At 42.8% G+C, this 21,170-nt stretch overlaps 1 protein-coding gene and 1 long non-coding RNA gene across 4 annotated transcripts in view; one reads left to right on the top strand and one right to left on the bottom strand.

The window, feature by feature from the left end:
- The window catches only part of LOC310755358, a 48,018-nt gene that overhangs the window by 7,129 nt on the left and 19,719 nt on the right, over nt 1-21,170 (top strand). The window lies entirely within an intron of this gene.
- The window catches only part of LOC310755298 (myosin-4-like), a 39,832-nt gene continuing 26,894 nt past the window's right edge, over nt 8,233-21,170 (bottom strand). For both annotated transcript variants that reach the window (XM_083597835.1, XM_083597834.1), the window contains 11 exons: nt 20,474-20,657; nt 18,522-18,687; nt 17,844-17,968; nt 16,765-17,073; nt 15,161-15,364; nt 14,611-14,736; nt 13,027-13,197; nt 12,694-12,798; nt 11,543-11,638; nt 10,098-10,232; nt 8,233-8,349 (listed from right to left, as the gene is read on the bottom strand). In XM_083597835.1, the coding sequence (XP_083453961.1) occupies nt 8,335-8,349; nt 10,098-10,232; nt 11,543-11,638; nt 12,694-12,798; nt 13,027-13,197; nt 14,611-14,736; nt 15,161-15,364; nt 16,765-17,073; nt 17,844-17,968; nt 18,522-18,687; nt 20,474-20,657 (1,636 nt within the window). In that variant the 3' untranslated portion in view covers nt 8,233-8,334. The remainder of the gene's footprint in view (nt 8,350-10,097; nt 10,233-11,542; nt 11,639-12,693; nt 12,799-13,026; nt 13,198-14,610; nt 14,737-15,160; nt 15,365-16,764; nt 17,074-17,843; nt 17,969-18,521; nt 18,688-20,473; nt 20,658-21,170) is intronic.

Genomic DNA, 21,170 nt, shown 5'->3' with positions numbered 1-21,170 from the left:
GAGCTCACTCTGCCGCGGGGATTTGAACTGCCGACCTTCCGATCAGCAAGCCCAAGGCTCAGTGGTTTACACCACAGCACTACCCGCAACCCAATTTGTGTTTAATAGGATATAATCAATAAATTTATAATATCTACCCTTGGCTTTCACCCAGCTGGCATGAATTGCAGACTACAATGTGGCAGTGGCTCTGTTCTTCCATTAAGCCTTGCCTTACCTTATAGCCAGAGTTTGGATTGCAGTTACACAGACTGTATGCCTAGTCTCTGAAGTGTGGTCAGAGAATATGAATTCATCCCCAAGACAATATAACAACATTTCTTTTCTTCTTTTAAATGTTTTATTTATTGAGCTTTTAGGATACAGAAGGAATAGGACAAGGCAAAGTTCAATAAATGTAAGGAAAATACAAATCTCCAGAGTCAAATTATAATTAAACATCAAAATTAAATTATACAGTATTATATTATTACATACCAGGCGCAACAATAGTGCTAAAGTACTCATATAACTTTTGCTTAGTTTCCATTTTGTTGGTTTACAGGTGGGAGAGAGAGATACAAAGATGAAAAGGATTTAGATCAACCAAATCGATTAATAAACTGGTAGAAGAAACTGTCCATGCTTCTCAATGTTTGTATACATCACAGAATCATACAACAAAGAAATGTAGCAGTTTTGTGTTGTCTTCTTGACGCTCTTAACTTTACAAATCAAGTTTTCCAGTAGGGTTGTTTCCCAAACTATCTGGTACCAGGATTCTGCAGTGGCACCGGATAAATCTCTCCAATGTTGAGGCATGATATTTCTTGCAGCATGCAAAGAATAGTTCACAAGGTCATTGCTGCACAGTTCTTCATTTCTGCCTAAGGATAAAGGAGCCAGCTGTGGGGAGAGTATGATCTACCGTCTTGTGATTTTGTTTACAGTATTTCTGATGCCATGGAACCCCAAAAGGATTGCACTCTGGGGCACCCCCAGGAGATTTTGCATAATGAATGTACAAATTTTTGACTGAATGTACAAAACTCAGTTGAGATATGCACATTTCGCAAGGTCTGCTGGAGATTATGTATATTGACCAGGAAATGTGCACAATTCCCTCTTCATGGGCACATTATATGCACATTCTTCATGAATGTGCACTATGGTTGGCTGTTACGCACATTAACCACTCAACTTGCATTACCCCTAGTATGTATGTGTGTGTGTATTAGTGTCTTATGTGTGATTGTTCTTTGCTTTTATAAATTGTTTGATATTTGCTTGATGTAACTTGCCTTATGCTCCTTTGGGGGGGGGAGGGAGATTAACAGAATTTTAAGAAATAAAGACACAAAAAATGTTAGAAACGTAATCTGTTAAAGCCTTGACTCCTTTGAAGGATCAATATTCTTATCATTTTAATTAATATATGTTATTTTAACTAGTAAGATAACATTAATATTAATATCAGTACTGGTAATATTAATAAAATATTTTAAATAAAATATTTAGGTATTCACCTGGAGGTGGTATATAGCCATCATAAGTAGTAGTTACTGATAGCCTTATAGACACCATGAATTCGTCTAATCCTGTCTTAAAGACATCTAGGCTGCATACATGCAATACATTTAAAGCACACTTCCCCCGTCCACCACAAAGAAGGCTAAGACTGTAGTTTAGCCCTCAAATAGTTACAATTCCTAGCACCTTGGGCACGCTACAGTTCCCATGTTGTTTTTTTCAGGAGGTGTGCTTTAAAATCTGCTTTAAATGTATTGTGTGTATGCAGCCTAATTTGGCATCCATCACAACATTCTCTGATAGCATACTCTGCCATACTTTTACTATGTGCTGTGTGATGATGCACTTAACTGAACCCAGATGTCCCAGGTTCAGTTAATCTTTGTGCATATTTGTGGGAGAAAGCCATATTCCACAAAGGAGAAACTGATTATACTGGACTAATTTAGTGAAGAGCAGCCTTAGCAGAATATGCACCAAGTGAGGAACTGCAATGGCACCTCGCTTGAGTTTGTCTTCAGCACCACCTGGTGGGGTGGGAATGTGGTGAGCGAAACCCAAAATTGGATCACGCTGTTGAATCAGTGAATCAAGCAAAAAGAAAAACCTGTGTTCTGATGAGACGTATTCCAGAGAAACAAGGACGTATTTGCATAAATCACCCACAGAATTCACAAGATGTGATTTCCTTGTTAGCAAGGAAAAGGAGTTTCCAGTTACCGGGTGAAGGCTAGATTCATTCGGCAGAAATTGTTTTTCTGTTCAGTACTAGAATGTAAGTTGTGTTTGCAGGATTGTTTATCATCTTCTTTCTTAAAGACATCTCAGAAGCCAAGTAGACAAATGTTTCCATAAAACAGAATGAGCAGAACTCTGGGGATGAGACAGATGGAACAAAAGGCATGATGTGGCATTGCTCCCCAAGGCATCTCAGTGGTGGACTTGGATACTATGGCGCCCTGTGTGATGCCAGAATTCCCCCTCCTGCCCCAGCCCTTGTGCTGCCTTCCCAAAGGCAGGTAAGGAAGGAGGTGTCCTGACTCTGGCAGGGTCCTAGAGCCCTCCCACCTCTTTCCTAAAGCCCAGTGTCTTGCTTACCAGGCTTTGAGATGGCACCCCCTTGGTTCAGTGCCCAGTGCCCTAAATCCACCCTTGTTAGTGTGGCTGGTGAAAAGTTGCAGAGAGCCTTGTTGGTGCTATTGCTAAGTGTACCTCAAACTATGGTAGGAAAGGAGCCCACCCAGAATAGCTGAACAAGTAAACAGATTATGAACATTTTGAATCAGCCAAACTGCTTTTACACACATATTCAAGCCTCTTCTTGATGTATGTCTGTAGTCAAGAAAAGTCAAGTAATGTATCAAGAGTTTTACATACTATTGGGAGCTCCAATGGAAGGAGAAGGACTCAAATAATGTGGTGTGTGTGTGTGTTGGTGCATTCCCATATGTGAGACACTACATATACCATAGAGAACATTGCATACCTGAATTTAATAGTGTGGTGTCTTTTCCATCTGTACAAAACTGATCATGGCTGATAGGTTGCTTTCTGTGGCTGAGATGTATAGATGTGTGCCTGGGTCTACATGACATAGCTGTCTCAGTATTTGCCCCTCAATGGTGTCTCTGTTCTGCAGCCATCTGTGTATAAAGCTGCTATTCTCCAAGAATGACTCATGAGAGAAAGTCTCTTACAATTAAATGTAAAATGCCATGTTTGTAGAGTGGTAAAGATGAGGTCCTAATCTCTTAAACCCCCAGGAATTCAGAATTAACATCCCCATGACAACTTTAATCCTTAGAAATTTGCAGAGGAGTACATATATTTGGAAGGGTGGTGGGAGAGAATCCTGTCCAGCAGATCTGCTTCTATATAATAGCCTCGCACCTGAACTCCGCATTAGTGCCCACAAAGTCTGCCAAACTCACTTTCAGATTCTTGATAGGAGATGACACTGCTTGCAGTTGATTTCTTTCACTTTTCTCCTTCTCCAAACAATCCCTGATTTTAAACTACCAGATCAGTTTCCTAATTCTTTGCTCAGCAGAGGCATATGTGCAATAGTTTTGTTTGCTGCATCTAGTTGCTTTTTCATTATGACCAGGAACATGTCCTCATGCAGGTGGACACATATTCACAGTATATCTGTACTACAAATGAAAACCATTTCCAAATCCTTTTAGCTGTCAATTGGGGAATTAGGAATCTCTAAAAACAATTCTCAGTACCATCTATAAACACTACAATTCTTAGTGTAGTGGAGCGAAGACACATCATATGAACAAATCAGTCAGTTTATATTCATTCCATAAATATAGATGGAACAAGAAAAAGTCATCTCATTTAAGGTTGTTTTTGTTTTGTTTTTTAACAACTGGATTATTTGAGAACTTTGGTTGTAGTTTCCATCTCACATCTATCTCCTCCTCAGTTCCCAGACCCTCTTCTCACATTGCCTAGTTCTTTTAAATCTCAGATTAGAATGATACAATAGCCTTGTTTTACTGTATGTATCTCATGAGGGATAATAACTATTTGCTTAATTGCATAATAGTGCTTTACTACAGTTGTGTAATCTGTATCTGTGCTCTCTCTCTCTGTGTGTGTGTGTGTGTGTTTGTTTGTGTGTGTGTGTGTGTTAGAGAGAGAGAGAGAGAGTTCTAATTCCTAGTATTGGAAACAATTGGGGCTAGATTTTGCAAAAGCCAACCAACATTTCTTTTTGAACTAGATGTAAATGGAAAAGAACAATGCTGTCAGAATAGCAGCAACTGGACAAGAGAAAGTTGGGTGCATTTTACTATAAAGTCACAGCTGGTTGGAGAAGTGTCAGTCAGCATCTGAAGTGATCACTGAGCCTTGTTAGTGCTGACATGTCTGGAAATAAAGCCTTCTGCCTGCTCTTTGAGTAGAAAAGTCAGCATTTCCACCCACACCCCAGTGCTAGAGAGGGAAGGGCTGGAGATTCTGATTATGTGTCTCATGCTGCTTTAACTGTGGCCAGATTTAATGTGCTGACATCTAAAATGTTTAGAAGATATGCTGGTGTTTTGCTCTCCTCAAGGTTAACAAACAAGAGCTGAAATCTATGGAACATGTTGTTCTGTTTTACCATTTTTATGCTGGAATTCATCAGGAAATGATTGGTCATTTACCAGACAAACCATGATGGAGGTCAGCTCAATTCTATGTTAAGTATTTACTGGGAGATAAAATCCCATGGTGGTCACATTTCTGTCAATGGCAGTAAGGTTTTCCTGTTGTTATTCTGTCTCTCACAGCTGCAATAAACCTACCATTAAAATTATGGACTGGTCATTTCTACATCAGTGGCCAAACGGGCAAGTTTAGCAGGGGATCAAATACTTTCCCCCCTCACTGTATGTGTGAAAGAGTGAGAGGAAAAGAGTGCTGTGTGCCTGCATATGCTGTATATGTGGTGAATGTACATGTCTGATGAGTGTTTAGTGTGTGTGGACTTGCACATACACTGACAATGTCCACTGCTGCCATATGGCCAGCAGAGGGGTGGCTGATTGTCATTGCGACCAATATTAGCCACCTGTTCTAGAGTTTTGAAGGCAAATATGGCTCTTTTCTTACTTCCAAAGTGAGGGGAGAAGTGGAAAAGTACTACCAGTGCTAGGGGAGGTGTTTATGGCCCTAATTGCAGCCACGATGAGGAAACCAAGTTTAGCAGGATGAGAACAAGCTGCAGCAATTCTAGGGCTCATCTACTCTGCCATGGTTTAAAGTCAGCTCCTTTCGAACAAACAGGTTAACGTTAACCACAGTTTGTTGGTTTGGGCAGTGCAAACTGTGGTGAAGTGAAACGAATGGGGAAGCTTCTAAACTTCTCACAGCTCCACTGGAGAACAAGGCGAGGGCAGGGTGAAGCGAGCCTAAGGTCCACTGTGTCTTTTTCTTTTCTTTTTCTTTTTTGAATATTTTATTAGTTGAATACAAGAACAACATATAATCAAATACAAGCAATCAAATACAGTTTTCCGCATCTTTTTCTTAATAGGCAAACCTATGTCTAGCATAACATCCCAATATGGCCATTTCCTGTCCCCAAATATTTATTTACGGTATGCCATGAAATTTTATTTGCTCGTGTTCTACATTTATTAGACATTTCGCTCTGAAAATACTGGCCACTGTTCAAGGCAAGGCATGAGAGAAGCTTGAGCTCTGTTTTGAACCAAAATAAGTCCTGGAGCCTTTGTGACTCAGAGAGCCCATTAGATGACATTCCTCCTTGGGATTTGGGTGGCTTTCACCCAGCGATTAGCTCTTCTTGCTTCCGCATGCTTAGAGATCAGATCTGTGGACGCGCTGCTGGTTGTAAAGTAGACCCCTGTTAGTCATTTCAGTGAGCATGCATAGTCCGTTTCAAGCCCTTAAGCCTAATTATGGAGAGGGCTTTTCAGCCTATGGTGTTGGGAGAAAGTTTCCATTTGGCACTAGCTCCTGCCTAGGCACATGCATGATTTATAACTCGGGGAGAAATGTGCTGTTCTGGTGTGAACATCCAAATAAATCATCTTCTGGAATTCTGGGGATTTGTGTCACTCTCACCAGCAGTCAGTATTTGTTTATATATTCATGGCAGGGAATATTCTTCATTCTGAGTCATTATGAATTGATTTAGTCATGACAATGCTGCATTGTTATGTTTGGTCTGTTGCCGTTGGCTTTTTTTAGCTGCTTGAAGAATTATAACGTATCTGGAGGACAAGTCTCTTCACACATTATGTTTTTCTAACGTGGGTGTACATAAGAGCAGGAAAAAGGGCAGCAGAGTGTAAAAATTATGCGCTTACCAATTTTACTAAATGTTACATGTACTGACAGCAGGATCCCAATGCAAAATGCAGTCAACTACATATGGCCCTTAATTCGAGTGCAAATGTTACCTCTCAGGATTTATCTGCAAAATAACACATATGGTCTACTTGTGTAAATATTTTAATATCAGAGGAGCTGCTCACAGTAGACTGAAGTGGTTATTTTTAAAAAAGAAATTCTGCTTTTGGAATTCACCTTGCTCATGGAAGTAAGCACTTAAATATTCAGTGAGCTGCATCTTCAATGGCAGCAGAAGTTATTTGTGCAGATAACAAGCCCCTTCTGCCAAATAATGTATTTATTAACTCCACTGTTCTTAAACAGGGATACTCTCTCTTCTTCCCATTCAGATGCAACTTTGGATAATGTGGAGATGAAAATAATCCTTGTCTCCCTGAGGCACATGCCTTAGGCTTAGGACTCAAATACCTGAAGTGTTTCCTCATATGTACCTGTCAGTACAGTAAGATTTTCATTGTATGCCCTTCTCTGGTTGCCCCCACCTCTGGCAACTACAGAGTTGGCATTTTCAGCAAGGGTGCTTAGAGAAATGGAACCGATCCAGACCCTGCAATCATCAACTGAGACCCTTTTCTTCAAGAGCCTCCTCCACAAGAGGTCCAGAGGGTGGCAACACAAGAAAGGGCCTTTTCTGTGGTGGCTCCCCATTTGTGGAATGCTCTCCCTAGAGAGGCTCGCCTGGTAGCCTTCACTGAATATATTTAGGCACCAGGCGAAAATGTTTTGCTATAGCCTTTGGCTGATTAACATTCTATGGCTTTAAAATGTATTCGTGGGATGGGGGTTAAAAAGTCTTATACGCCAGGTATCTGTCCCCCGCTGCTGCGGCGGCGGCTCCGTGCCGCGCCAGGAGAGAGCCGCCCGGTGCGGAACCCGCCCACTGCTGCTTCAGAAGCAGCAGCAGGTGCGGTGGGCTCCATTCCGCGCTGGGCAGCTCTCTCCCAGCGCAGAGCTGCCCAGCGTATTAGACAACTGGGCTTATAAGAGGAACCCCCAAATTGCAGCTGCCAATTGGGGGGGGGGTCTAATACGCCCAGTCGCCCAATACGCTGGAATCTATGGTATGTATTTCGTGTTCTCATTTTGTATTTTTATGTTGTGAACCAGCCTGTAATCTTCAGATGAAAGGCAGTATCAAATATAATAATAGTAATAATAACACTCTAACCCGCGGAAGTTGTCTTGCTGTATTTTCTCAGTCTTTCAAAATACAGGGCACTTCCAGACTGCCACTATTTGGGGGGTGGGATTCAATCACACATCAGCAAATTCAAGCCGCAAAATTATAGTTGACTGGGATTTCTTGTGCAACAAACGTAGTTCATGAAAAATTGGGCTTTCAGCAATAAGAAAAGTGATGGGGAAATGCACTAGGAAGTGTGGGATAACATTTGCTTTGATGCAGCATTCCCCCCTGCAAACAAATTGGAGTGAATGCTCAATAAACAGGTCTTATGGATGTGCCCAGACAGATTTGCTTCAACCGGCTTTCTAACGCTGTTTTTATTCTAGTACTTGCACTGTTTGGTTGGTTAGTGTTGCTTTTGTATTACCAGACTTTGCGGGGGGCGGTAATGTTGAATCAGTTTGAATACATTTGTCATTGCAGCCCTAGAATTACTTTATAATGAAGGTGTGGGATATAAATTAAATTAAATAAATAAGAAAACGAGTGAAACAAACAAAAATATACATTTTCACAAATGCATGCCACCATTCACGCAGCTGGCTGCAGTTACCCAGCTCTCAAGAATTCTGCAAGTACGCTTGATGCCCGCATTCCCATGGGAGTCTTCACAATTTCTCACATCCGATTTTTGATGAAACATTAAAAGGTCACAACTGAAATACGTTGCTTAAAATGTATTTTTATTCAGGTTCAATGATTTACATGTACATTCACCGTGAAGAATTCCACATTGTGTGGAATCTTTTCAGGAGTAGTTTGTCTCATTCTTCCGATTTCTGTATAAAAATAAATTCAAATGTAGAAGATAATGAGGTAACGGAACAGCTTATATGTGAACAGTGTAGGTAGTAAGAGTATGTCAAGGGACTAACCGGCAGGAATTCTCCCTCTTGCATTATTTTTCTGGTGTGGAAGAATTGCTGTGTCTTATTCTCCTCTCCCTCTCCCCGCCACAAACTGTGGTGGGACTGCTGCCACCACAGCACCTGGAATTGTCTGCTTTTATTTCCTTGGCTCAGAAGTATAATATGAGGGAGAAGCAGCAAGGTAAAGGAGAAAAATCAAAAGAAGAGGGGAAAGAAGATCCTTGCCAGGCTGTAGCCCAGGCTTCCAGATTTCACTCTAGTATGGACACAATTCCTATTTGTTTTAAGAGCCATGAAACAGAGAGAAGATGCTGCCGTGAAATTATGTAGCACATGTTTGTAAGGAAATCGGAGAACATGATCTAAGTCATTGCTTTTGGCTTTACAAATCTGTTAGTACTTAACACTCCAATATTTATTGAAGATATTTGTACCATATGTATGTGTCTTATCTCTCACCATTTCAAATTTATTGGAGGATAGCTCATGACTGCGCTTGATAATATTTCTTTACACTTAAACGGATGGATAGGTTGCAAAGCTTACTATCAAGTCAAGGGAGGAGAATTCAAATATTCAAATGTAACATGTTTACATTGGTGTTCTTGTTCATGGAGCTAAGTAGTGGAAAGGTGGAAAATTACATTGGGCATCTTGTTACATTTGTTGTTGTTGTATTACTGGTACCCCACCCATCTGACTGGGTTGCCCTAGCCACATTAGGTGTGTAATGCAATCCTACACATGTCTACTCAGAAATACTCAGTGTACTGGAAGAAGCAAAGATCACCAGTGTTGAAGCAATGATTCTTCAACATCAACTTCGTTCGACTGGTCATGTTGTGCGGATGCCTGATGATCGTCTTCCAAAGCAACTACTCTATTCTGAACTTAAAAATGGAAAGCGTAATGCTGGTGGTCAACAAAAGAGGTTTAAAGACTGTCTCAAGGCAAATCTAAAAAAAAAAAGTAATATAAACACTGAGAACTGGGAAACACTGGCCTGCGAGCGCTCCAGTTGGAGAACAGCCTTTACCAAAGGTGTCATGGGCTTTGAAGACACTCAAACTCAGGATGCAAGAGAGAAATGTGCTAAGAGGAAGGCACGCTTTCAAATCCACACTGTGACCATCTCCCACCCGGAAACCAATGTCCCCACTGTGGAAGGACGTGTGGATCCAGAATTGGCCTCCACAGTCACTTACGGACTCATTGTTAAAACCGTGTTTATGGAAGACAATCTTACTCGGCTATGAGTGATTGCCAAAGACTCAGAAATAAGCCTCACTGAGTTCAATGATACTTACTCTGATGTAAGTATGTATAAGAGTGCAGCCTTAGAGCGACAATTTCTTTTTAATGTGAATATGAAACTTACATTGACCGGAATACTAATTTGCATTGCAAATGCTCTCCTGTTCATTTCTCCACTAACAAATACCAAGTGTTCAATAGCAAGTGGAAGGCTCAAAGGCAATTTAAACTTCATGGAGGAAAATATATTGTTTCACATTGGGGCTACTTCTTAGAAGAGCTAGGTAGGAATTTGAACCCAAGCAGATTAACAGTACCAACTGAAAGACAGAAGGTGTTATCCTTGTGCAGAGAAAAGTTTCCTTCTACGCCAGTACATCATCCCACCCCACCAAGACACTTACCTTTCCCCCAATGTCACGGCTCTTGGCCCGCAGCTTATTGACCTGGGATTCAGCAATGTCTGCTCGCTCTTCAGCTTCTTCCAGCTCATGCTGAGCCTTCCTGAACCTGGCAAAGTTCGTGTTGGCTTGCTCCTCCTTGCACAACAGAAACGTGACATGAAATCAACAACACAAGCAGAGCCAAAGGTATTGTATATAAGGGACAGCGAAGGTGTCCCACAACAATGTTGATTTCACATCCTGCACCGATCCAGGCTGTTTTCCTCCTCCCTGACATTGTGCAGGGGAAACAAACCATGATGCCTGGGCTTAGCATTGCATCTGAATGAGGGATTATGGTTTGTTCCGATTCGGACAAACAATGACCTGCAGTCATCTAAGGTTTGTTCTTGGCTTACCGGGCGTGGTTTGTTGAAGCAAAACGTAATCTCCGTAACACTAAGACAGGGATCATGGAAAAGCAGCCCAAATTGACCCATTTACTGTTTTAAACAATTAACTATTGTTTACCATAGCATGCGAACTAGAATGCTGGAAATTTTGGGAGGTAAGCTATACCTGTCTAAGAACATACAGCAAGAAGAGTTTGCTGGATCAGGCCAGTGGCCCATCTAGTCCAGCATTCTGTTCTCGCAGTGGCTAACCAGATGCTTGTGGGAAATTTGCATGCAAGATTTGAGCACAATAGCACTCCTCTCCTGTGGTTTCCAGCTACGGGCTTTCAGAAGCACTGTTGCCTCCAGCTGTGGAGGCAGAGGATAACCATCATGTATTCCACCCTTTCTCTGAAGTGACAGCTGTATTCTGAAAGGATCTATGATGTGTGATCTATGATGTCTAATAGAGACACTGACAGGAAAGGGAAGATTAGAAGCGCGTGAGATGGTTGTCCTCTGCTTGGTTATGCAGGAATGCTTTGGGAAGTGGCTGAGTGCTACAGTAAATGGCATGGGAGTGAATCTGTGTCATCATGAGAGACATGGGTTCTGCTTGCTGTTCTGTAATTGAGAATTGATACGACTTCTGTGGGTGGAACACTGTCAAGGAGACAAGTAAGATATAATTGGGGTTTGGGGAGGAGTTATCACCCCACCCCTTTGACAGGTGGAAGTAGTAGTATAAGGAATGGGAGGTTCTATGTGGTTCCAGGATGTAGGGGTTATGGGGCAGGGTCTTCCTAACTATATAGTGTGGGGTTAGGGGTGAAGAGGTGTCATGATTTATGTTAGTGCAATCCTGAAAGGGGTTACAAGACAAAGATAAACAGTTCTGGGTGTTTTTCAAGCTGTGTGTTTCTTTCGACAGTGTATTTTAATTTTGTTATTTGTATCATCGTTTATCTGTTTATTGTACCCTACCATTCCTTACACAGGAACGCAGGGTGAGTAACGATGGTCAGAATAGGTTTAAGCATGAAGGGAGCCATTTGAGATTTGTGCACTTACAGCCTCTTCAGCTTGTCTCTTGTACGCTTTCACCTTCAGCTGCAACTTGTCCACTAGGTCTTGAAGCCTGAAAACATTCTTCTTATCCTCTTCGGCCTGCATGGAATGTAAATGGAATGCTAACACTATAAGGCTCTGAGAGCGTGCCTTCAGAGGATATCAGAGTTTGGTTATCCTCTGGAAGTTGACAGGCAGAACAGGTACATAAGAACCCTGCTGATCTAGTCCAGCAGCCTGTTCTCACAGTGGTCAACCAGATGCCTATGGGAGGACCAGAAGCAGGATCAGAGTTAAATGGCACTCTCCCTACAAGTGACTCCCAGCCAGGGGCGCACAAAGGGGTCGTGACACCCAGGGCAGGGCATTGCTACGTGCGCATGTGCAGCGTCACTACGTACAATGCATGCACCGTACGCAGCGATGCTGCACATGCGCTGTACACAGCGGTTTGCCAGCAGCGCCACTTCAGCGCCATACAGACGGTGCTGGGATCCTCTGCTCGCGGCTGCAGCCATGAACGGAGGATCCTCTACATGCGGCTGTAGTGGCACGGAGGGACCCCACGCCATCTGTACAGTGCTCGAGCGGCACCGGTGGCAAACCGCTATGTACAGCGCATGTGCGGTGCGTTACGTACAGTGCATGCGTGCGACACCGCACATGCGCTGTACATAGTGGTTTGCCAAAGGCACCAGGATCCTCTGCTCGTGGCTGCAGCCGCAAACAGAGGATCCTCCACATGTGGCTGCGGTGGCCCAATGGCTGCTCACGCTGCCACGGTGGGGCGAGCCCCCGCAGGGTGTCTTCTTGTCACCCCCCAAGACATGGCACCTGGGGCGCACCGCACTCCCATTGCGACGCCACTGCTCCCAGCAACTAGTATTCAGAGACATACTGCCTCCAACTGTGAAGGCACTCTCTGCACACACCACTCAGTTGAGTGTTAGATGTATTTTAACCTCGTTGCAATGCTTTCTTTGAAACTCAATAAAAAAAATATGGAGCAAAAAGATTTAAGTCCTGGGTTGCCTCTCATCTGGTTCCATGGTAAATATGTTGTGCTGACCTGCTTCTGTCTTTCTCAGATAAAGAGAATGATAGTAATGGAGGAGAATCCCAGGAGTTCAATAAATGGAATAAGGCATCTTTACCTGATAAGTGATTTCTTTGACTCTCCGCTCATATTTTCGCACTCCTTTGATTGCCTCAACTCCTCTCTTTTGTTCGGCATCAAGCTCATTTTCTAACTCATGTACCTACAACAGAATATTCTGATAAAGAGATCAAACTTTACGGGGAAGGGCCAATACATCTTTGAAAACTTAAATGGGCATTATCATGTTGAAAAGGTACCTCCAAAATCAGTGTGGGCAGGCTTCACCTAACCAGACCCACCAGTGGAAGCCCTGTGCATGAAGCTCTGCTTGTAATCAGTCACTATGACAAGCTCAAGCAACCCTGTTAAATGAGCTCTGGCAGCGTACCCTGGCCTCCAGTTTCTGGAGTTGCTTCTTGCCACCTCTCAGGGCCAGCTGCTCTGCTTCATCCAGACGGTGCTGCAGATCCTTCACTGTCTGCTCCAGGTTCTTCTTCATCCTCTCCAGGTGGGCACTGGTGTCTTGCTCCTTCTTCAGCTCCTCTGCCATCATGGCTGCCTAATTAGATAGATGGTAACATCAGTAAGTGCACACTTCTCTGCACAGCTCCCAAAATTATTTTTAGTGTTGTAGATTCTGTACTCACTGCTCACCAGGGTGTGTTTACATAGTTCATTTGGTTTGTCTTTCTATGGTTGGTTGGTTAGTTGGATTGGGGTCCAGACTTTAGAGCATCCTCTCTGGATTGGAATATATGAGGCTGCTTCCAGATGTCCTGCTTAATAAGCACTCAGTCTGATTTATTTGTGGAGAGGTTATTTAATGAACATTTATCCAGATTTGTTTGTGGGGAGATCAAACAACGTTGTGTCAAGCAAGCATTATCCCACACTTTGCGCATCAGTTACGGGCGGGGGGGAGTCAGATCTTTTAGGGAAATGGGTTTGTTTCACAAGAGTGCCGTGTCAGCTTCAATTGCACAGCCTTTATTTGCCAAGGTGTGATTAAATTCCATCTGAAAATACTTACAGTCTGGAAGCGCCTTGAGTGATTTTTAAAAATTATTTTTTATTTTATTTTGGTTAAGTGCACTGAATTTCTGCTGTAATGCTTGATTTCGACACTAGGTGTTGCTACAGTGGCATTCGTATACTGTACTGCTAACCACACTACATAAATGGAGTAAAACAAAAACCTGTTCTTTAGAAACAGCTGGTTCTTTAGTCAAACTCTAAAGAAAAGAGAAAGAAACCTCTCCAATTTTAAAGGATTTCTACCACACAAACAAGCATCTATTAATTTCTTCTACTACGCAAGAAAGCCAGTACTGTATATGGGGAAAACCAGAATTCATCATCAGTTAAAGAAGCAGTAGCTATCATGGTGCCCATCATCCTTGACCACTGGCTATGCTGGCTGGGGCTGATGGGAGCCGTAGTCCAACAACATCTGAAGGGCACTATGCTGACTTCCCTAAGTTGAAAAAATAGTTGCTTCGAAGTGTGGTCTGAAGTAGTCATAATCTTAACCACTTGAGTTTGGTAACAAATGATTAAAGAGCAGATAGGTAAGGGATATAGTGGGCCTTAGATGATATATTCTCTCCCTTGAGAGGTATTGCCAATTATTCCTGTGATAACACGCCTCCTCCCTACATTATGTATATGCCCTGGGAGAAGGAAGATCAGTGGGAAGCAGAAGCAGCAACAGCTGTAGCTGCCAACTGAGGAATATGGCCAACCGTGGACAGCCTGGGAGGAGGAGTTTTCTGCCTCTATAAATGGAAGAAACCATGGGTTGGCTAGACTAAACTTGAGCAACAAATGTAGTAGCTAAGCGGGTGTGGCAAGTATTGATGCAAAAATATGAGAGTTTCAGCTGTCATTGTGAAAATCATACAAATGGCTTCCCAGATGGAGTCACCAACACATGGTGGAATGGGGCCTGCGGCAAGCAGGACGAAGCACTTACATCTGTAATTGCCTTTTTGGCCTTCTCCTCTGCGTTCCGTGCCTCCTGGATGGCATCGTCAATTTCTCCTTGGAACTGAGCAAGGTCCGTCTCCAGCTTCTTCTTTGTGCTGAGAAGGGTTGTGTTCTGTGGACACAGTCAGCAGTTACTCCCCTGCGTTATCTAATGCAATTGCATTTGCTCGCCACAACCAAGACCCGAGATGCTGGACATGTGAGGAGACGTGTCCTATTGCATTTCTCCAGGGATGAATCAACGGGCAGGTTCTGTCTTCTGGCTCAGACTAGCTGGGGATGAGAAAGCGTATTGCTTCCAGCCTCAGGGAGTTTTGGCCTCTCACTCTGTGGGGAAGGACTGTAGCTCAGTGGCAGAGCATCTGAGTTACACAGGCAAGGTCCCCGCTTCATCTCCATCTCCAGATAGGGTTGGGAGAGATGACTGTCTGAAATCCTGGACAGCCACTGCCAGTCAGTGGGGACAATACTGAGCTAGATGAGCCAATGTTCTGATTCAGTGTAAGGCAGCTGCCTATGTTCCTATGACTATATACCTGGGAATGCAGCAGTTGCACACGCTCACTGGCATCTGCCAGCTCTTGTTCAGACACTTTGCGAGCACGCTCCGTCTGCTCCAGAGCTGCCCGCATCTCCTCAAGCTCAGTCGTCATCAGGTTGTTTCTGCGTTCTACCATAGCCAGCTGCTCCTTCAAGTCATCGTTGCCTCTCATAGCATCATCCAGGTGAAGCTGGGAATCCTGTGGTTTGCAAAAAGACACCACATCTCAGAATATGCAAGTGGATATTCTCCCACTGTCTGTGAAAAATTAAAACTGACATGGCATATTTAGTTATTTTCTTTTGTGGGTAGAGCATGGGGAAGAGGCTTGTAACACACCCTTTAATCAAAGCCAGAGAGTTTGTAATCCAATGATCATGACCCTTGCTTAAACCCTTTTACAGCTTTGTTTTAAAATATATACCAAGCAGCATGGTATTAACATCGGCCTGGCTGTTTAACACATAGTTTATTTTATTTATTTGACAGCTGTTTTTAGAAAACAGGAAGGCAAGATGCAAATTCCCAGACAATGGGGAAAGGAATCCTAACTGGCCAGGAACACAGGGGTGGGACAGAATAGCTGAGGCCTCACTGCATCTGAAGTCCTGTTGGCCATACTGGCTCACTGGCTTGCATGCTTTTTTTCTTTTTTTTTGGTGCTGCAGCTCCAGGCCCAAATTGGACCTCCTCTCTGGGAACTAGAGCAGCCTACGATACAACAGATCATTGGTAGCCCATCTCTGTTCCACCCAACCCAAGCGCCCTGTTGCAGGACCCTCTGCTACCGGTAGCCCTGCCTTTGCCATGCTTTCTGCAGCTACACTGGGGGCCTCTGTCATGGCAAAAGCCAGTGGTTGAGGACATCTGCTAGATCTAAGCCTCCTCCACCACTGCAGAGTCAGGGTTAGGATTGCAGCACAAGGCTCACTGGGCAACTTTGGTCAAGTCTCGACAAGTCTCAGTCAGTCTTCCTCATTCACAGAACTGCTATTTATTCATTTTATTTTACTCAAAAGGTTTTAGGGGCGCCCAAGCAGTAAAGCTATCAGGGCAGCATACAATAAGGATCAGAACACACCAGGATATTATAACAAGCCATAAGGCTAGCATGCAACTTGAGTCCCTTGGGTGAAGACAAACGCTATAGTTTTGAAGTTTTCTTTGAACAATAGCTGGGTGAATTTTTATGACAAGGATCAAAATGCGGTCAAACCAAGTCTACATGAAACAAGGCAGTTATTTAGCATGCCGTCCATTCTCTGTTATTCAGTCCTAGAAGACAAAATTTAAGTATGCCGGGAACTTGACTTTTTATCCTTTTACCATCATGGCCAATAGCATTTGATAAACTTGTATTACCTTCACATTTGTTTTTTGGTTTTTTAAAGCATGCCTTTCATAATCTACTTTGGCACTGAATAACCCTTTCATTGGCTCTCTCTTTTGTGACGCACAAAGAGTAAAAACACATTTTTACATGCCATCCATAACATTATAGAGGTTAGTCAAATTTCAATTCTGTTCCCTACTCCACCACAAAATGAATTCATACAAATTGTTACAAAGCCCCCAACATGTGTATGCACTTAGGTTGACCTTCAGTTGCCCTTGGATGTTCCTCAGATGCTTTTGTGTCTCTGCGCTTTGGCGGTTGGCATGGCTCAACTGGATTTCCATTTCATTTAGATCCCCCTCCATTTTCTTCTTGAGCCGCAGAGCATCATTTCTGCTCCTGACTTCAGCATCCAGTGTGCTCTGCATGGACTCTGCCATTCTCTGGTGATTCCTCTTCAGTTGTTCAATTTCCTCATCCTTCTCTGCAACCTTCCTGTCAATCTCAGACTTCACCTGGTTCAGTTCTAGTTGGACACGCAGGATTTTCCCTTCTTCATGTTCCAAAGATCCCTTTCATCAATGAAACAACATTATTTGTTTCAATTATGGATTTGTATTTAACTATGAAAGCAGGCTTCATAGTATTCCATTGTCAGCCCAGGAGAGAAATATATACCCCAAGCACAGTTAATTTTTTAAAAAATATATCATTTTAGGGGAAACATGGACACACTATAAGATCATAGATGCAACTTGTAAAATGGAAACATTCTGGATAATAAATAAAACATTTTGTATTTATAATAAAACATTTAGTAATTAAGAAGTGTCAATGGTCCCCCCCATGAAAATTATTTTGTTCAAATTAACCATTTTGAAACTATTTTTTTCTAAAATTAACAGATTTTATAAATGAAAATATTACTCAACAATGATACAATTAAGGCTGGAAGGCTTTTGACAATTCCTGTTATTCTTAGGTGTTTGCCCAGTCCATGTTCCCAGGCATCAGGGGGAAATGCAATTAGCATTTCTAGTTTGGCTTGCCCTTTGCAATGTAGCTAATGGGCCTTCTCAATTTAATCATTTGTTCTATTTTTAACCAGAAGGTGGCACTAAAAACCTTCCCAAAGCTCCAGATTGGAAGCAGTCCAATTCTTCACTATGAAAATTGACACACTGCTCTCAGAAAACTAACTTCAAGCAATGGGCTAGGGATTTTTTCCCTCAAAGATATGTCACCTTAGTCTGTCCTTATCATTGTGCTGCCTCTGAGGGGCAGGGTCACACCATGTATAGCAAGTGGCAATTAATACTATCTCTGAAGTGTTCATATTCACCTCTGCTTCTTCCAAGGCAGCTTGGAGGTCTGACTTCTCTTGTTCAATCTGCTTCTTTGCTTTCTCTAATTCATGGTTGCTTTTGCCAGCTTCAGCTATCTGTTCAGTCAGGTCAGAAATTTCCTCTGCAGGTAGAAATTGTGTAATTTATCGTAATGGTTACAATCTTTAGTAATATGATACCTAATGTTTCAATTTAATTGAAGTATGATTTCCCCCCTCCCCCACAGGACAGTAGATTATATTAATAATAAAAAGACTTTTGTACTATATATATATCCTGCATTTATATATTTATTGTTTTTAAGGAAAGAGCTTTTAACACTGCTCTGCAGTTTTCACTATATTTTAAAAGATTTGTTTTTATAGTGCTTTAACGCTACTACAGTTTAATTACTTTTAAACTGTTATTTTTATATGTTTTAAGCTTTCTGTATTTTATCTGTGTTTTAATTTGCATAAGCCTCCTTGAGTCTGGAAAAAAGGCAGGATATGGACCTTTGCAGCAATCAGCTGGAAGTTACCGCACTGCTGAATAACATCTCCCTACCCTGAACCTGTAAAAGCAGCATGCCTGTTCTTTGGCCAGTACTACTAAGCAGGAGAAAAGTGGTTGTGTGAGTCTACCATCACAGATGCCTTACATTAGATTAAAGTCTGTAGGGAAAAGAAGCTTACGTTGCAAGTTCTTGTTCTCTCGCCTGACAGCCTCAAGCTGGTCCAACACTTCCTCATAAGCATTCTTCATTTTGAAAATTTCAGTGCTCATGGACCGTGACTCCTTCTGGGAAGCTTCCAGTTCAGCCTGACATTCCTGATATTTTTGCTTCCATTCTGCTAGCACCTAGGTAACAAATAGGCTCATACAGCACAGGAACACAACATTGTGCTTTACTCAGGGGTATGCAGTAGCGGTGTGTTGGAGCTGCCCTCCCAACACTGGTGTTGCTGCAGCGTGGCTGAATAGGGCTGGGACAGGACTGTGCTGTGGAGAGGTTGGGGCTGTGCTGACATACTGGTGGACACACACCACAATTGCCTCATTACATAAATCATGTTGAGAATACCACAACTCACACGTAACTGGCTGTAAAGTAACATAACATATATAATGAAACTGTAATCTAATTGTCATATCAAAAAATTGCAAAGCACTGTTCCTGATGGCAATAACATATCACATTACAGTGGTACCTCGCAAGACAAATGCCTCGGAAGACGAAAAACTCGCAAGACGAAAGAGTTTTTCGTTTTTTGAGTTGCTTCGCAAGACGATTTTCCCTATGGGCTTGCTTCGCAAGACGAAAACGTCTTGCAAGTTTGTTTCCTTTTTTCTTAAAACCGCTTGAAGAGGTGCAGTTGTGACTGACCGTGCTTCGCAAGACGAAAAACCGCACAAGACGAAAAGACTCGCGGAACGAATTAATTTCGTCTTGCGAGGCACCACTGTACTATTAACCTTCTATATGTTTTTATGTTATGTTATAATGTTATGTTACTTTACAGCCAGTTACGTGTGTGTTGTGGTATTCTGGACATACTGGTGGAAACATTAGATGGGCTCCACCACTGCACCCACACAGCCCCAGCTTCACAGCCGACCTTCCCCACCCCAGCACAATCCAGGTAGCCTGCCGCAATACCGGTGTCCAAAGTTTGGCTCTGTGGCTCTGTCCCACCACACTGGCCACTCCTGGATCTATGACCGAGGAGAAATGTTGCGTACCACATATGAGCCTTTCACAGGATGGGTGACGGAACCTGGCATCCTTATGCAGGTGCTAGGGCTCCCACGCCCGGTACCTCTTTAATCTCTCCCTCTTCCCCAGCTGGTTCTCTGTGCAGCATCTGGTTTCTGAGACAACTGCAATTTTAGTATCTCAAGCATTGTGTGAAAATAAAAGGGGGGCGTCACCAGTCTGCTGAGAGGATGAGTGTTGCCTGCCACTGCTGCCAAGTGAGTCTGCCATGGCCCACCAATGGTGTGGGGAGGAACACTTCTGAACTTTCATTCCCCCACCACACACACCCCCAAATGGACTCAAAATCACTGCACCTCATTCACACTGTCTGAATGGTTCCTCAGCAACCACTCAGTTACAACAAACTACTTTCACGAAGGATGTTTAATAAGCAACGTCCAACTGTATTGTGTTCAATCAATCTTCAGGGACAAACATAAGGATGCAGTTTTGATTTCTAGACCAAAGAGGTTATAATGAGTTGCCGACAGCAACCAATTTAATAATGACAATGTAGAATTGTGGTTTTTTTTCTGTACTAGTCTGTTATAGCTAGAGATGAGCCTGCCCCCTACAGGATTTCTACTTCTGAAGAACGTGCCAGCTTCACACAACTCAAAATATACCACTGAAGTGCATATTATTCAATACTACTACTATTGAAAAGTCTAATGTTGCATGTATATAAACTTTATACAGGCTACAATGCTACCAAACAAGCATATGAGTAAGGGTGGAATTGATCTACTCTCATAGAAGCCTTGTGCTAAATTCACAGAAATGCCAAAAGACAGCCCTGGAAGTTCCCAGGATTACAACTGTAAACAAGCACAAATTGTTTGCCCTTCCTGCAAAATGTCTGCCCGCTACCCAATAAGAAAAGGAAACCTTATCAAAGTTCCTCTGCCTTTTGTCCAAGGCTGCGCAAGCTGCATTGGACCTCTCTACGTCGATCATGAGGTCATCAACTTCTCCCTGCAGCCTTTGCTTAGTTTTCTCTAGGGAAGCACACTTAGAATTGACAGCTTCTATCTGCTCCTCTGATTCTTGGAGACGCTGAGCCAACTTCTTCCTGAAAGGCAAAGTATCCCATGATGCAACCAAAGGTGTTTTTTCCAAACCGTGTTGGTGTACAGGCAGAGCAGAAAGTGAGAGAAAGCCTGGCTAGGTGGGAGACTTCTGTGTGACAAAAGAGAGACCCATAGAAAGGACAGCCTGGAGTGACAACATGTTTCATGAGACAGAACCAATGAGAAGCAAAAGCAGTGGGAGGGGCAGCCAACTGGACTGAGAAGACCACCTATTGAAAAGCAACAGAAAATAGATAGCATCAGCTGCAAAACTAGAAAAAAAGGGGAATTGGGTAAAATGAGATTGTTCAGAAGACCACAGTTAGTTGGCTGTCCTCCTACTGTTGACCTCAACCAGAAATTGGGCACTTCTGTGTCACTGGTCCTGTGCTATGGAACACCACTTTTGACTTTCAGGTGCCTCTTGAAGACTCTATTTTATGGCAATAGGCCTATTCAGTAGTTTCCAATTTTCTTGAGTAGCCAGCTATCTTAATGATTGTGTTGTACCACTT

This window comes from Podarcis filfolensis (genome assembly GCF_964270895.1).
Source record: "Podarcis filfolensis genome assembly, chromosome: 2".
In the NCBI taxonomy this organism is placed as follows: Eukaryota; Metazoa; Chordata; class Lepidosauria; order Squamata; family Lacertidae; genus Podarcis; species Podarcis filfolensis.
Note: the sequence above shows the minus strand (reverse complement) of the source record. Positions and strands in the feature narration are given on the sequence as shown.